We start from the raw sequence: 17,881 nt of genomic DNA, 5'->3' as shown, positions 1-17,881 counted from the left end.
CATTTTGTTAAACAAAAAATTGCAACAATGTATCAACATAACAAAGTAGCCACCTAACCTCAACGAACTGACTGACTGCACTGAGACTCATCATACTACTTCACAAAGGAGCGTACTGTGCAGCATAATCTATGCCATTGCCATATTTCACCCAGGAAGTGCACAAAAATTTAAGTCCAGGAACTTTTTGACAGTGTCTGTACATTAGTGAGATCAATTGTAGTGTAGGCAGGGTGCCCCAAATGCTAACTGACAAGATGGTCTGAACTTTTATAAGAGATGCAAGGTAGGTTGCTCAAGAGGGTATATAAATCTAGGATATATGGAAGTGCAAGGGATATCCTGGAAAGAAGTGAACGAAGGGTGTGAAGGCAGTTTTGAGAGGAAAGGACTTGGTCACTCAGCAGACAAGTGTAAAAACAATAAAGGACTGGGACACATGCACATCACCTTGTCCACTGATAAATCATCCATAAAGTACAGTACCTCTATCTCTAATATATTTTATGCAGCTGAGTAAGACAAATGTGCAAGTTTCGTAACTTCATTGATGACACATTTCACCTGTTCAGCAGGCTTCTGCAGTCAAAATGCAGAGGAGACAATAGAAGCAGAGGTGTAGATATGAGGTGATCAATTCCTTAGCTTTGAAGAAGTTTGGGGTAGTCAGTCCCTACCAGTGTATTCAGCTCCATAGCTTTCATCAATGTCATCTTACATCTACAACTTCTTGACTGGAGAAGCTAGCTGAGCAGGCAAAACATCTCATCAATGTAGACCAATGTGCTGCACATGCATCTTACTCAGTAGTACTATATAACAGACAGTACTATTTTCCCAAGTATACCATAAATCAAGTAAGTGCTTTAATTGAAACTGAGTTACAAACGCCAGTACTTTACCTTACACTCAAACACCATACGGCTGGATAAGTCTTCTTTTATTTCAAAATCATCACCATACACAAGACCTGAAAATATGTAGTGGGTAATTTTAATAAACATAATATATATTATGGATAACATATTCATAGAGGCAAAGAAGGGAATGTATGAGAGTATAGTGGTACCAACACTCTTATGTGTGTGTGCAGCTTGGGCTGTAAATGCTGCAGCGAGGAGGCAGCTGGAGGCAGTGGAGATGTCCTGTCTAAGGGCAACAATGTGTGGTGTAAATATTATGCAGAAAATTCATAGTGTGGAAATTAGGAGGAGGTGTGGAGTTACTAAAAGCATTAGTCAGAGAGCTGACGAGGGGTTGTTGAGGTGGTTTGGTCATTTAGAGAGAATGGAACAACGTAGAATGATTTGGAAAGCATATAAATCTGTAGCATTTGTTCAGAAAGTTTAATTTTAACAACCATAGAATTAACTGGGAAAAACTAAACCAAGAGCTATCAGACATACCCTGGGAATCAGACATGAGCAACCTAAATCCCCACCAGTGCCTAGAGAAGCTGAATACAGAAGCATAAAAAGTATGTATGAAACATAACATTGAGGAAACCCAGAGGAAGATCAGATATAGAGAGAGAGCATAGGAGACGGTACAGAAGAAAACAGGCTACTGAACTGCTTAAAAACACAAATATGCTACAACAGAGGAAAGATAGACTTAGCAGAGAGATCACTGAATTAGAGCAAAAACTTAGGATGTCATACCTCACAGAAGAAGTACAAAGGGAACAAAAGGCCATACAGGACATTGCAAGAAACCCAAAATATTTCTATTCCTACGCAAAATCCAAGCTAAGAACTACCTGTAGAATTGGACCACTACTGAGAGGAGATTCATATACCGACGATGAACAGGAAATGAGTGAAATCCTAAAAGAACAGTATGAGTCGGTGTTCAGCAACCCACTAAATGACAGCAAGGTAGAAAATGCAGAAATATTTTTCACTCTGGAAGAAGGCCACACAGACCAACTAACTGACATTAGTACAAATCCCATAGATTTCGAAAAAGATATGGAAAACATGCCCACTCACTCAGCACAGCACCTGGACCAGATTCATGGAATGCTCTATTTATAAAGAAGTGCAAAGTACCACTAGCACGAGCCCTCAGTATTCTTTGGAGAAAGAGCTTAGATCTAGGTGAAATACTGGAGGCCTTAAAGAGTGCAGACATAGCTCCTTTGCACAAGGGAGGCAGTAGAGCACTAGCTAAAAATTAGACCAGTAGCCCTAACCTCTCACATCATAAAAATCTTCAAAAGAGTGATGAGACGGCAGGTTACAAATTTCATGGACCAGCACAACCAACATAACCCGAACAAGCATGATTTTAGAGCAGGACGATCATGTCTGTCACAGCTGCTGAACCATTATGACAGAATTACGGAGGCACTGGAAGACGACCAAAATGAAGATGTGATTTACACAGATTTTGCAAAGGCGCTTGACAAATGCGATCATGGAGTGATAGCGCACAAAATGAAGGCCATTGGCATTACGGGGAAGGTGGGCAGATGGATTTTTGGTTTCCTAACACACACAACACAAAAAGTAGTAGTGAACAGGGCAAGATCCAGCATCAGTGAGGTCAAAAGCTCAGTGCCCCAAGGCACTGTCCTGGCACCTCTGCTGTTCCTCATCCTCATAGCAGACATAGACAAAAACACCCGGCACACTTTTTGTATCATCATTTGCAGATGACACTAAAATAAGCATGAAAGTCAGTACGGTAGAGGACACTGAAAAAGTACAGGAAGACATAAACTGGGGTTTCCAGTGGGCAGTGGAAAACAACATGATGTTCAATGGTGATAAGTTCCAGCTGCTTAGGTATGGAAAGAATGAAGAACTCAAAAGGAGCACTATATACAAAACTCATGAGGGTCACCAAATAGAACGTAAGGAACACGTAAAACACCTAGGAATATTTATGTCAGTGGACCTTTCTTTTAAAGACCATAACAAGACAAAGATCACGACAGCCAGGAAGATGACTGGGTGGGTATTGAAAACTTTCAAAACAAGGGAAACAATGCCGATGGTGACACTCTTCAAATCACTAGTGCTCCCTCACTTAGAATATTGCTCAGTGCTGACGGCCCCGTTCAGGGCAGGAGAAATATCGGAGCTGGAACAAATACAGAGATCATTTACAGCTCACATTGAGCCAGTAAAGCACCTAAACTACTGGGAGTGCCTGCAAGTCTTGAACATGTACTCACTGGAGTGGAGGAGAGAGAGGTACATGATAATATATACCTGGAAGGTACTCGAGGGCTTGGTCCCAAATCTGCACACTGCCATAACATATTGGAGTGAGAGATATGGGAGGAAGTGTAAAATAAACCCAGTGAGGAGCAGGGGTGCAGTGGGGACAATAAGGGAACACTGTATCAACATCCGGGGTCCCAGACTTTTCAACATCTTACCAGAAGATATCAGAAACACTGTTGGAACAAGTGTTGAAGCCTTCAAGAGGAAACTAGACAAGTATCTTCACCAGGTGCCAGATCAACCAGGCTGTGATGGATATGTGGGGCAGTGGGCCTCCAGCAGCAACAGCCTGGTTGACCAGGCGAGCACCAGACGAGCCTGGCCCATAGCCGGGCTCAGAGAGTAGATATACTCTCGAAATTCTTTAAAGGTATATCAAAGGTAAGGGGTCGTCCTCGAAAAGGTTGGAGGGAGGAGGTAAAGGAGGTTTTGTGGGCATGGAGCTTGGATTTCCAGCAAGCGTGTGTGAGCATGTTAGATAGAAGTGAATGGAGACGAATGGTTTTTGGGACCTGACAAGCTGTTGGAGTGAAAGCAGGGTAATATTTTGTGAAGGGATTCAGGGAAACCAGTTACCCGAGCTTGAGTGCTGGAAATGGGTAGTACAATGCCTGCACTATAAAGGAGTTTGGGATATTGGCAGTTTGGAGGGACATCTAAACTGTTGTATCTGAGTGCCTCTGCAAAGACAGTGATTATGTACGAGTGATGGTGAAAGTGTTGAATGATGATGAAAGTTTTTTTTCTTTCTTTTTGGGTCACCCTGCCTTGGTGGGAAACGGCCAATGTTTTAAAACACACACACACACACACACACACACACACACACACACACACACACACACACACACACACACACACGCATATATACAGTGGAACCTCTACTTACGAGTGCATCCACGTGCAAGTTTTTCCAGATACCAGCAGCTGCTCGGTCGATTTTTTGCTCCCAGACGCGAGCAAATTTTCCAGATGCGAGCAGGCCTCAAGGGAGGTTAATTGACACTGGTGAGGGAGGCTCTTGATCTAGGGAATTAGATCTCAGTTGTTTTTTGGACTATCTTATTGAAACTTAGGCAATGTATGATGAAAAGATGCTTCTTAACGAACACCAAAAATGAAAGAAATCGAACCATAAATAACGGAGTTCACTTCTCAGCCATTAGCGTCCCCTTAGCGGTATACGTATTTTCGTATGGTTTTTATGGTTGTATTCTTGTTTTATTTGGTCCCTTGTGATAGAATGGAAGATATACAACAAAAATAAATATGATTTTAATTGGTTTCATGATGAAAAGTATCTTGAAATTGAGCTGAAAATAACAGAAATGTTTGATTCTTTGGCGACATCAGTGGTAGACATCATGATGTAGCAGTGACAAACAACATGAAGCAGCAGTGGTAGACATCATGAAGCAGCAGTGGTAGACAACATGAAGCAGCAGTGACAAACAACATGAAGCAGCAGTGGTAGACATCATGAAGCAGCAGTGGTAGACAACATGAAGCAGCAGTGGTAGACAACATGAAGCAGCAGTGGCAGACATCATGAAGCAGCAGTGGTAGACATCATGAAGCAGCAGTGGTAGACAACATGAAGCAGCAGTGGTAGACAACATGAAGCAGCAGTGACAAACAACATGAAGCAGCAGTGGTAGACATCATGAAGCAGCAGTGGTAGACAACATGAAGCAGCAGTGGTAGACAACATGAAGCAGCAGTGGCAGACAACATGAAGCAGCAGTGGCAGACAACATGAAGCAGCAGTGGCAGACAACATGAGGCAGCAGTGACAGACAACATGAAGCAGCAGTGGCAGACATCATAAGGTAGCAGTGGCAGACATCATGAAGCAGCAGTGACAGACAACATGAAGCAGCAGTGGCAGACAACATGAAGCAGCAGTGACAGACAACATGAGGCAGCAGTGACAGACAACATGAAGCAGCAGTGGCAGACATCATAAGGTAGCAGTGGCAGACATCATGAAGCAGCAGTGACAGACAACATGAGGCAGCAGTGACAGACAACATGAGGTAGCAGTGGCAGACAACATGAAGCAGCAGTGGCAGACAACATGAAGCAGCAGTGACAGACAACATGAAGCAGCAGTGGCAGACAACATGAAGCAGCAGTGGCAGACAACATGAAGCAGCAGTGGCAAAGTGTAGCATTAAGAGTGTAGCAGCAATAAAGTGAAGCATTAAGAGTGTAGCACTTATAAGTCACTCTGACTGACTTTTTTGGGTTATCCTAGGTTCTCTACACATGTAGTCAGGAGAAGGAATGGCCGCTGTGGTGGCCCTATAAACCCCAACAACAATGGCTGCTGTCACCACCACTAGCCACATACCTAATGACATGTATTTTATTCATTCTAGTGTATATATCATGTTTCTATGTTATTAATATTGTTTATTATGTCATATTACATGAATTGTGATAGATAAATAAGCTGTAGAGTTGATATTAAGAAAATTATTAAAGTATTTTCTCGTGCCTGGAATTCCACTGGAACAAATTAATTCCATTTCAATTAATTTAGATGAGGAAAATTGACTCTGCAAATGAGCAAATCCAGATGCGAGCAAGGTCATGGAATGGATTAAACTCGTAACTAGAGGTTCCACTGTATATATACTATATATATACAGTAGTGCCCCGCTTTACAGCATTTCATTTTACGGTGTTCCGCTAATACGATCATTTCAAATTATGACCAAAACTCTCTATGCGGCTCCTCCCACCTGACTTTTTAATACAGTCACGGCACCCCACCCAGTTTGTTTACATTCTATGTGAGATCAGTAAGCACTATGTCTCTCCGTTATGTCCGGAAGCTCCAAAATTTCAAGTGTTTTTAAAAGTTATTTCATATTTTATATATACTCTGATAATTATACTTATGTATACCTGTACCTAAATAAACTTACACACTGTGCTGGCATGCAGGTACACATTAAAATCAGTAAGAGTCCTCTTCTTCTTCTTCTTCTGTTGGGTTTCAGGGCCACAGATAGCATACGCCGTATCGAGCCCGGCCATCCAGTGCTAGGAGAGGGGACTTCAACCGAAGTGGAAGAATGTTTTGACTAATAACTGTGTATCATATGTTCCTGATACGCCCTGAAGCCAGCAAGAACGAGCAGGTACAGGCCAATATCTCCTGACGGTCCAGAGGGCGAAACCCCTCCCCATTGAGAAGGACAGGCAGAGTGAAAGTGTGCACCCCAAGCTTGCACAAGGCCACATGGAGAGTAGTCCGTGCAGAGTGATAATGTGGGCACCACAGCAGGAAGTGTTCCACCGTCTCAAGCTGTGAGGGACACCATGGGCAGTACGGAGAGTCCATCATCCGAAGGCGGTACAGATGAGCCACCAGTCGTGAGTGCCTGACTCCAAGGTGAGTCAGTGCAATGTCCACCGAGCGGTTGGGATGGCGAACCCAAGGGCAGGGGCCATTAAAAGTTCGGATGGAGCCCAACGCCGAAGAGGGGAGTGTGCCAGGCCCTCTTGCCATTGATGGCGGATTCCCTTCCAAACAGCCCTTGTGAAATCACTGTGGCCCAAGACAAGAGGGGTAATAGTAGGAAGTGTGTGCGTGAGGGAGGCCACCCGATCTGCCACTTCATTGCCCCAGATTTCAACATGGGCGGGTACCCACTGAAGGGAGATGCTCCAACCTGGGCTCCGCAAGAAGCGCAGAAGGAGAGATTGTGTCCAACGAATGAGGACGCGCAGTGACCGTGGACGGGCAGAGCACAAAAGTGCCAGGGAGGATTGGGAATCAGAGAAGAGAACCAATGGTTGTGGGGGAATGTGATTTAGGACAAAAGCCAGAGCCTGGTGAATGACGAAGAGCTCCCCTGCCAGAACAGAATGAGCAGGGTCCAACCGCCAGGTTTGACACAGGGAGAGATTAGCGAATAAGGCCACAGAGGATGTGGAAAGGGGGGGAGATCCATGCTGAGCCATCAGTGTAGACGGAGAACGAAGAGCCATATGTAACAGAGCGAAACTCTTCAAAGAGAAGTGCAACTAACTGAGGGGGGTTCCCTGTTCCTGTAGTGCCAATCCAGGTGAATGTATCACGTCAGGTCCAGCCAGGGGGGTACCGGAGAGCGGAGAGGGGAGGGAGTCATCACAAGCGCAGGAAGTATAAGGTAGGTCAAGGAACACTGGGCCCTGGCTACAAAGGAAGGCTGAACCAAATGTGGGGGGACAGAGGCTGTCTCCCACATCTGTGGAGAGAGGCGGCAGGGGTGAGTACAAGGCAGAGAGCCCATATGATGGAATCGTAAACAGTTCCTCACTGTACTCACCGACGAGAGAGGGACTATCCCCGACTCTGCCTCAAAGGCTGCGATGGGGATAGAGGGGAATGCCCCCAGCATACTATGGATGGCTGAATTCTGGAGAATGTCTAAGCGATGAAGAGAGGAGGAAGAAGCCGAGCCATATGCCTCACTCGCATAAGTTAGCTTACTGCGAACCATAGCTGTAAATAAATAACAAAAAGGCACAATACCGTGACTGGAACAATACACAAATAACCCGCACATAAAAGAGAGAAGCTTACGACGACGTTTCGGTCCGACTTGGACCATTGACAAAGTCACAATAACAAAGGTGGAGCAGGACGTCTATATATAGGCAGGAAGAGGTGGTAGTAGTAGTAGTAATAGTACAAGAATTGTATATAATACCGACAGGATGAAATTAAGACACATGCACAACGCCCGGGCATCCCCATCGTAGCTGTATAGAACCTAAAGAGAAGGTCTCGATCTGCCCCCCACTTGGTGCCAGAGATCCAGCGCATAAGTGCAGTGCGACGTGCACACGAGAAGTGGAAAGCCACTATGTGTTTCTTCCATGTCAAGAATGGTGCCTCTAAGGTGACTCCCAACCAACGATGAGAGGAGACCAAAGGAATTGGCGTCTGATTCAATGAGACTGATGGAAGAGTGGGGAGTCAGCGTCTAGTAAAGCATAAGAGCTTGGACTTAGTGTCACTAACCTCCAAACCCCCAGGTGGCGGCCCATGGTGTTATGCGTTGCAGGGCCCGCTGAAGTGCTTCCTACACTGTCAGTAAAGCCGGGGCACTGCACATAAGGGCCACATCATCCGCATATACCAGGGTATGTACTCCCTGGATGGAAGGGAGATCTGACAATAAGACAGAGAAAAGGAGTGGGGTAAGAACAGATCCCTGGGGCACTCCCCGGTATACAGGACGGGGTGAGGACAAAGCGCCACCCACTGCAACACGAAAGGTCTTCCCTTGCAAAAAGTTGCGCATCCAGCAGAGGGGATCTCCTGTCAGCCCCATGCGGGCCAGCTTGAAAACAATTGCTGTGTGTGATGTAGAATCAAATGCTCTGCGTAGATCCAAAAATGCAGCCAAAAGGAACTCCCGGCATTCAAATGAAGTGTGTACGAGCAGTGTAAATTGAAGCAAAGGGTCGAGGGTGGATCGACCTTCTCGGAAGCCACTCTGGTTATCAGGCAGGAGGCTATGTTCCTCAGTCCACCAAGAGAGATGGGTAGCCACCAGTCATTCCAGCACCTTACCCAAGCAGGGCAGTAAAGCAATGGGCCGGTAATAGCTCGGTTGGGTATCATCCTTGCCCGGCTTTAGAATCGGAATCAGAAGAGAGCGCTTCCACACATCAGGGAAGACACCCGCAGACCAGCTGGTATTGAAAACCTCCAGCATAGCTTCTGTACAGGAGGGAGGTAGATGTAGTATGAATAAGGTAAGTTATCCTCCCCAGGAGAAGAGTGGGAAGAAAGTTGGGAAAGTGCCTGCTGCAGTTCATGGGAGCTAAAGGGAGACACCAGCACCTGGAAGTGAACCTCAGGTACAGCAGGTGGCCAAGGGCCCCATTTGATCACCTTAGAGGGTAGAGGAGGAGGAGGAGAAAACATAGGACTGAAGAAATTTGCAAATGACTCAGCCTTGTCCTGGGCTAAGAGTGGAGCTGCTCCTTCCCCCAGCAGGGGAAAAGTACTTACAGAACGTGATCCCAACATGGAGTGGAAAAAACCCCATGCCTGACTGGCAGAGGGGCGAAAAGAAAGAGAAGAACAGAATAAAGCCCAGGATGCACGTTTCACTTGGAGGACGGTTTGCCGACAAAGAGCATCTGCCCTTCGGTAAGCCAACTGCTGAGTCCGAGAGGGTTGGCGCCGCCACCGTGCCTACATTGTCCGATGTGCCTTCACTGCTCGGAGGCACTCATTATTCCACCACGGAACCCTGGGGCATGAATGGGAGAAGCTCCCAGAAAGATAGAATGAACGCGAGCCCGCCTCAAGCATGGACCCTTGAAGAGATGCGACAGCCTCGTCCAGCGAGGGGTCCTGAGGCAGGCCGTTATCAGCGAGGACCCAGTTATAGTTTGTCCAACCAGCCTGGGTGGTTTTCCACCGTGAACGAACTGCCGTCACTGGCACTGCTAAGGCTTCATTTGTAGAAGTAAGGACTGGAAGATGATCACTCCCCATGAAGGGACCTACAGTAACAGCAGCTGTAGTAAAACACTCACACCCAAGAACGAGATCCAGGGTAGAAACTCGCCCGGTATAAGGATTCACTCTAGTCTCCAAACCTGGTGGTGTGTGTAATGAAAGGTGAGATGCGAGGAGGGTTTGGAACAGGGCCCTACCTGTGGGATTCACCGATCCCAAAGAAATGGATAGCCCCCAAAACTCGTGCCTTGCGTTAAAGTCTCCTAACACAAGCATAGAACCACAGAGTTGCCCAAAGTAATAGGTAAATTCACTTTGTGTAACCGACCTGCCCGGATTATAGATCAGGAGTATGTTGCACCACTGAGTGCCCAAGGCAACTCTCACAGCCAGAGTTTCCAACACTCTACTCTCATAGGCATGGAGAGAGAGGGTCGTACTCTGGAGCCAGTTGCATGCAAGAGCTAGGCCACCACCACTCCCTGCGAGGTGATCCCTATGGTAAACGGTAAATCCAGGCATCCAACGAGAATGTCGAGGATGTAGCCATGTCTCAGAGAGACCCACCACCAGTGGCTGTACCTCAGCCAGATACCTCTGAAGGTCCGGAAGCTTCCCCAGTACAGAACGTGCATTCCAAAGAAGAAAAACAGAGTGAGAATGATTCACGTGTGTGAACTAAGCAGCCCAATAAGGCAAGGGAGAACCGAGAGACATGCAGTCACAAAAGAGGTGCCCTGGAGGTAGAAATGTAGCACCTCCTCCATCAGAAGGAGAAAAGGATGAAGGAATAAAGCTCAGGCAGGCGAGAGTGAAAAAGCGGGACCTTCAGACATGAAGGGTCCTGGAGTAGAGACAAGCCGAGGCTGGGGTTGAGGAGAATTGGGGGGGAGGAGTCAGCTGCGAGACGGGAGGCTCCGGGTCAGGTATGATGTCCACCTGAACTGGATGGGGTACTGAGCATCGAGTCGATTTGGAAACTGCACCACTTCGACAGGAGGATGTGCATTGTGGACGAGGAGGGGCATGGGCAATAACTTCCACAATGGAAGCCAGGTCCAAGGACACCCTGAGTTGATGTTGCCCTGGGGGGTGGAGAATCCTCTAAAGGGAGAGGTCTGCAAGAGCCCCAAACCGATTTGTAACAGGGATATTAGCCCTCACAGCTGCGGAGTGCAGGTGCCCTGGTCGTGTTGGTGCTGGGGAGACTCCCTTAGTGGGGGGCACTGGAGGGGAAGGAGGTAGGGGCTGATGGACTGTGACTGGCTTTGTGGACTGCAAGCAGGAGTTACATTCATTAAGCGAAAGAGACTGAGCCCTGGCTGAATTTGCCAAATCAAGAGCCTGGCGATATGCCAGGCAAGACCGGGACGTAACCTTGTGGTTCCCTTTACAGAAGTAGCACGAAGCCGGGCAGGTACAAGTAATGCCATCTTTAACGACTGGGTGAAACCCACTGCAGTTCGCACATCTTACCTTACCACAGCAGGACAACTCTCTATGCCCAAAAAGGAAACATTTCCGACACCGGAGTAAAGGAAAAGTATATGGAAGAACAGGAAACCTTAGATTGCCAAAAGTCACAAATATCGGGAGAGCACCCGAGAAACATACATGAACCATACGAGATGGGGGCAGGATGATTCGAGAGGCTCCAAACCTCCCATAAACCTAAGTCATCACCCCCACCGTAAACCAATTCAGAGTGGATCTCCTCATCTGAGAGGGATGCAGAAATCAGTCCAATTCTGCCGTAACAACAGCCGGCGGCAAGGACTGAGGAGCAGACCTCCCAGTAGACAACATTCCACTTACCCAGTACATTAATGGCATTTAGTGGCAAGTTTCTAGCCAGAAAAGACTTACGATGCAGCCGAAGCTTTAGGGCTGCACCCCTACCGAGTTGCTGGACGCCCCCATCTATGCAAGCCTTGCCGAAAGATCCACTGATGGCGTTAGTGACGTCCCGTGGATTGGTGAAGGGCGTATCCCCATCTTTAGGATGCACAAGAACCACCATCACGTCTGGAGTAATTTGAGAAGGAGCATAGTCTGGACAAGTGGTGGGTTGGCATTTTGGGCTAGACAGGGGTATGGCACTGTCATCAACCTCAAGGAGCCTGTTTGTTTATCCCAGTAGGGGGCACACTAGCCATATCTTGGTCCGGCAGTAGTGAAACAGTTGTCAACTGAGTAGGGACCAGAGGGGGGTTCCCCCCATGGGGGCGAATGACATCTCAGTCGAACCCCCCATAAATAGGCCACACAACACTGAGTGATGGAGAAAACAATGACAACACAAGCACACAAGAAAAGAAAGACGATGAAACAGAGCCTAAACAGGGCCTACACCACCAACAAACCACTGAGGAGCCTTCGGAAGACACATCCACACTCCACCAATGCCGGCTGAGCTCTCCAGTAAGAGTGTCTTATGTCTTGAGATGCCAAATTAATAATGATAATAATAATCACCAAGGCTCATTAAATGTCATATATTATGTTAACCCTTTCAGGGTCGATAGGCCCTCTCCCAGACTTGTTCTCAGGGTTGCCATATTTTCAAAAAAAAAAATTATTTTTTCTTATGAAAAGATAGAGAATCTTTTCCCAATCATAATGACACCAAAGTATGAAATTTAATGGAAAACTTAGAGAATTATACCCTCGCGAAGTTAGCAGTCTCGACGATGTTTACGCATCAGCGAAGTCGCTGTTTTAAACCAAAAACACTGTCAAGGCTTTTTTTTTCTCATTACGCACTGTGTGCTGCAGGTTTTTTTTTTATACTGCACACACTGACCACATAGATCCATTCTTTCATATGTAGGCCTACCAGCTTTCTCTCACTAGATTTGAGGGCGCTAGAATTTAGGCGTACTAGTACGTCAAAAACCCTGGTGCGTAAGCCGTACTAGTAGGTCAAAAACCCTGAAAGGGTTAATATACATATTTTCATTAATCTATCTATGATATTTTTATAAAATTATATAATAAACACGATACATAACATATAAAAATGTATGGTGTAGGAGGTAGGTTACTGAAAGCAGTGAAGAGTTTTTACGAGGATAGTGAGGCTCAAGTTAGAGTATGTAGGAAGGAGGGAAATTTTTTCCCAGTAAAAGTAGGCCTTAGACAAGGATGTGTGATGTCACCGTGGTTGTTTAATATATTTATAGATGGGGTTGTAAGAGAAGTAAATGCGAGGGTCTTGGCAAGAGGCGTGGAGTTAAAAGATAAAGAATCACACACAAAGTGGGAGTTGTCACAGCTGCTCTTTGCTGATGACACTGTGCTCTTGGGAGATTCTGAAGAGAAGCTGCAGAGATTGGTGGATGAATTTGGTAGGGGGTGCAAAAGAAGAAAATTAAAGGTGAATACAGGAAAGAGTAAGGTTATGAGGATAACAAAAAGATTAGGTGATGAAAGATTGAATATCAGATTGGAGGGAGAGAGTATGGAGGAGGTGAACGTATTCAGATATTTGGGAGTGGACGTGTCAGCGGATGGGTCTATGAAAGATGAGGTGAATCATAGAATTGATGAGGGAAAAAGAGTGAGTGGTGCACTTAGGAGTCTGTGGAGACAAAGAACTTTGTCCTTGGAGGCAAAGAGGGGAATGTATGAGAGTATAGTTTTACCAACGCTCTTATATGGGTGTGAAGCGTGGGTGATGAATGTTGCAGCGAGGAGAAGGCTGGAGGCAGTGGAGATGTCATGTCTGAGGGCAATGTGTGGTGTGAATATAATGCAGAGAATTCGTAGTTTGGAAGTTAGGAGGAGGTGTGGGATTACCAAAACTGTTGTCCAGAGGGCTGAGGAAGGGTTGTTGAGGTGGTTCGGACATGTAGAGAGAATGGAGCGAAACAGAATGACTTCAAGAGTGTATCAGTCTGTAGTGGAAGGAAGGCGGGGTAGGGGTCGGCCTAGGAAGGGTTGGAGGGAGGGGGTAAAGGAAGTTTTGTGCGCGAGGGGCTTGGACTTCCAGCAGGCATGCGTGAGCGTGTTTGATAGGAGTGAATGGAGACAAATGGTTTTTAATACTTGACGTGCTGTTGGAGTGTGAGCAAAGTAACATTTATGAAGGGATTCAGGGAAACCGGCAGGCCGGACTTGAGTCCTGGAGATGGGAAGTACAGTGCCTGCACTCTGAAGGAGGGGTGTTAATGTTGCAGTTTAAAAACTGTAGTGTAAAGCACCCTTCTGGCAAGACAGTGATGGAGTGAATGATGGTGAAAGTTCTTCTTTTTCGGGCCACCCTGCCTTGGTGGGAATCGGCCAGTGTGATAATAAAAAAAAAAATAAAAAATACACTCCTCAGTAGAATAAACATAAATATGAGATGTGGTAGCCAGACGACTTGTACAAGTGACACCATATTAGTAATAATAATAATAATCACCAAGCCTCATTAAATGTCGTATATTACGTTAACCCTTTGACTGTTTTGGTCATACAGTGGTCCCCCGCTTTTCGTAGTTCCCGGCAATCGTAAATTTCGCCAATCATAGGGGTATTTTCGTAGAAACATGGACTCGCTTTTCATAGGTTGACTCGTGAGTCGTAGTTCGTCCGGGACGCGTACCCACGGCGGCAGCCAGTCTGGCATTGTTTACCAGTGAGCGAAGGCCCCCTCATGTGCTCCAGCGAAATATTTTATAATATTCCATTTATTTTAGTGCTTGCAAGTACTAAATAAGCTACAATGGCTCCAAAGAAAGCTCCTAGTGCCAAGCCTGTGGTAAAGAAGGTGAGAAATATGACTGAATTTAAGAAAACCATCATTGAACAATATGAAAGTGGTACAAGTGTGGCCGAACTGTCCAGGATGTATAAGAAACCATACACAACCTTATGTTCCATAGTGGCCAAGAAAAAGAAAATCAAGGATGCTGTTGTTGCAAAGGGGGTAACTATGCTGACAGAAATGAGATCACCAGTACACGAAGAGGTTGAGAAGTTATTATTGGTGTGGATAAATGAGAAACAATTAGCAGGAGATGCAGTGGACCCCCGCATAACGTTGGCATCGCATAGCGTTAAATCCGCATAGCGATACATTTTATCGCTAAAATTTTGCCTCGCATAGCGCTAAAAAATTCGCTCAACGCGATTCCTCCGAGACGCGTCCATGCGGCCTGAACCAGCCTCACTTGTTCTGCCAGTGGCATTGTTTACAAGCCAGCCTCCGCGGTAACATTCAAGCATACAATCAGAACATTTCGTATTATTACAGCCTTTTTATAGTGATTTCACCTGAAAAATAAGTGACCATGGGCGCCAAGAAAGCTTCTAGTAACAACCCTACAGGAATAAGGGTGAGAATTACTATGGAAATGAAGAAAGAGATCATTGCTAAGTATGAAAGTGGAGTGCGTGTCTCCGAGCTGGCCAGGTTGTATAGTAAACCCCAATCAACCATCGCTACTATTGTGTCCAAGAGAACGGCAATCAAGGAAGCTGTTCTTGCCAAAGATTTAACTGTGCTTTCGAAACAGAGATCGCAAGTGATAGAAGATGTTGAGAGACTGTTATTGGTGTGGATAAACGAAAAACAGATAGCAGGCGATAGCATCTCTCAAGTGATCATAAGTGAAAAGGCTAGGAAGTTGCACGAGGATTTAATTAGAAAAATGCCTGCAACTAGTTGTGATGCGAGTGAATTTAAGGCCAGCAAAGGTTGGTTTGAGAGATTTAACCCTTTGAGGGTTTTGGTCGTACTAGTACGTCTTACGCGTAGGGGTTTTTGACGTACTAGTACGCATAAATTCTAGCGGCCTCAAATCTCGCAGGAAAAGGCTGATAAGCCTAGATGTGAGAGAATGGGTCTGTGTGGTGGGTGTGCGCAGTAGGAAAAAAATCTGGGACCCAGTGGTGCATTGTGGGAATGCCATCATAGTACACAATTTCCACCGTGCCCTGCAGTAAGAAGTTCCTCACTCCTCCGCGAATTGGGACACTTTTGTTCCCCAGTGACAGTTCTAATACAGATGGAAGTGACAGTGAAGATGAGTTTCAAGGTTCTGGTGAGGTTTTGACCGAAACTAATGACCATAATATGGGTAATAGTGAGGAAACCCCAGACAACCCACAGCCTTCCACCTCTGGTGCTGGGCCGTCGTTCAGTTGTACCAGAATCAAAGAGGAAACTCCTATTTTCCAAAATCCCAGACTCAGATGTGAGCATTGGTGATGATAATGATAGTGATTATGAACTACAAGCTCTTCAAACTTGTTCCAAGAATGGAGCAGGAGGAGGAGGCAGAGGAGGAGGAGGCAGAGGAGGAGGAGGCAAGAGGAGGAGGAGGCAAGAGGAGGAGGAGGCAAGAGGAGGAGGAGGCAAGAGGAGGAGGAGGCAGAGGAGGAGGAGGCAGAGGAGGAGGAGGAGGAGGAAGAAGAAGAGGAGGAGGAGGAAGAAGAGGAGGAGGAGGAGGAAGAGGAGGAGGAGGAAGAAGAGGAGGAGGAGGAGGAGGAAGAAGAAGAATACGTAATGATAACAATAATACATAATAATAATAATACATAATAATAATAATACATAATAATAATAATACATAATAATAATAATAGGTAATAATAATAATATGTAATAATAAATGTTCACCCATGACAGTAACAAGATAAGGGGAGATAACATCTGATAAGTGCTGACGTTTGATGAGGGTAAATGAGGGTAGAGCTGATGCCAAAAGATGAGATGAACATCGCCCTCCCTTTGTTTTTGCTGGTATACTAACATTTCTGTCTGTCTATTTGCCTGTCTGTCAAGCTCCCTGTCTATCCATCTAGCTCTCTGTCTCAGAGAGCCACAAGACTGCGTCATCACTTTTACTCACATCTTCAAGCAGAGTATAGCACTTTGTCTGGGTTTCTTGGGTTATCCTAGGTAATTTATACTATGTATACTTGTATTTATGTGTACCTGTGAGACAGAGATAGACAGACAGATAGAATGAGGGAGAAAGATAATTAGATAGAATGGAGGAGGGGAAGCAGCATCCGACCCCATTGTTTTGACAGGCCGGAGGGGGAAAGAGTAATTAGCCAATATGTCACTTTGACAGCTGCCGACTCCTTGTAATTTACACTATGGACGAGGAGGAGAAGGAGGAGGAGGAAGAGGAATAAGAGGAAGAGGAGGAGGAAGAGGAATAGTAGGAGGAAGATTAGGGGGAAGAGGAGGAAGAGGAAGAAGAGGAGGAGGAGGAAGAGGAAGAAGAGGAGGAGGAGGAAGAGTAGGAGGAAGAGGAAGAAGAGGAGGAAGAGGAAGAAGAGGAGGAAGAGGAAGAAGAGGAGGAGGAGGAAGAGGAGGAGGAGGAAGAGGAAGAGTAGGAGGAAGAGGAAGAGGAGGAAGAGGAAGAGTATGAGGAAGAGTAGGGGGAAGAGGAGGAAGAGGAAGAAGAGGAGGAGGAGGGTGGAACACTAGTACACTGGTACTGGTACACTAACATTTGTCTGTCTATTTGTCTGTCTGTCAAGCTCCCTGTCTATCTGTCTATCCGTCTAGCTCTCTGTCTCAGAGAGCCACAAGACTGTGTCATCACTTTTACTCACATCTTCAAGCAGAGTATAGCACTTTGTCTGGATTTCTTGGGTTATCCTAGGTAATTTATACTATGTATACTTGTATTTATGTGTACCTGTGAGACAGAGATAGACAGACAGAAAGAGAGAGACAGATTGAAAGAGATAGAATGAGGGAGAAAGATAAAACACCATTGTGTATGACACCATGTTTCAGAGTTCCACAAGCTGCACAACTAATAGGAATATGTTCAGTGGCTGTATATTGGTATATATATTATAGAACAATAATAATAAACAATGTTTTGTATTGTTTGTTTTTGTAAACAAGTTTTGTAAACAATATATTGATAATTATGTTTGTGTGCTTATTGTGTTGTATACAACGAGTGTATATATGTACATTGCACCTTACTTTGGTCTCATAGGCCACATAAGTTATGTGAAAAAATAAAATAGTGAAAAAAACAACAAACCTTCAAATACAAGTAAATCAAAGTTTACCGGGTGAGCGGCAGTCGCCGCTGTTGCCATATGCGGCTCATTTTCTGCAAACTTCATGCATCCATATCTCCGTAAGTATTGATGGTAAAATTTTTTTGTTTATCCTATAATGTTCAGAAAAAAAAACTCTATTTTTTCATAA

At 45.5% G+C, this 17,881-nt stretch overlaps 1 protein-coding gene across 1 annotated transcript in view; it reads right to left on the bottom strand.

The window, feature by feature from the left end:
- LOC128699918 (uncharacterized) overlaps positions 1 to 17,881 on the bottom strand; it is a 321,982-nt gene that overhangs the window by 229,353 nt on the left and 74,748 nt on the right. Inside the window, exon 4 of the mRNA XM_070102480.1 lies at positions 903 to 970. Coding sequence (XP_069958581.1) covers positions 903 to 970 — 68 coding nt within the window. The remainder of the gene's footprint in view (positions 1 to 902; positions 971 to 17,881) is intronic.

The sequence above is a fragment of the Cherax quadricarinatus genome, chromosome 81 (assembly GCF_038502225.1).
Source record: "Cherax quadricarinatus isolate ZL_2023a chromosome 81, ASM3850222v1, whole genome shotgun sequence".
Classification (NCBI taxonomy): domain Eukaryota; kingdom Metazoa; phylum Arthropoda; class Malacostraca; order Decapoda; family Parastacidae; genus Cherax; species Cherax quadricarinatus.
Note: the sequence above shows the minus strand (reverse complement) of the source record. Positions and strands in the feature narration are given on the sequence as shown.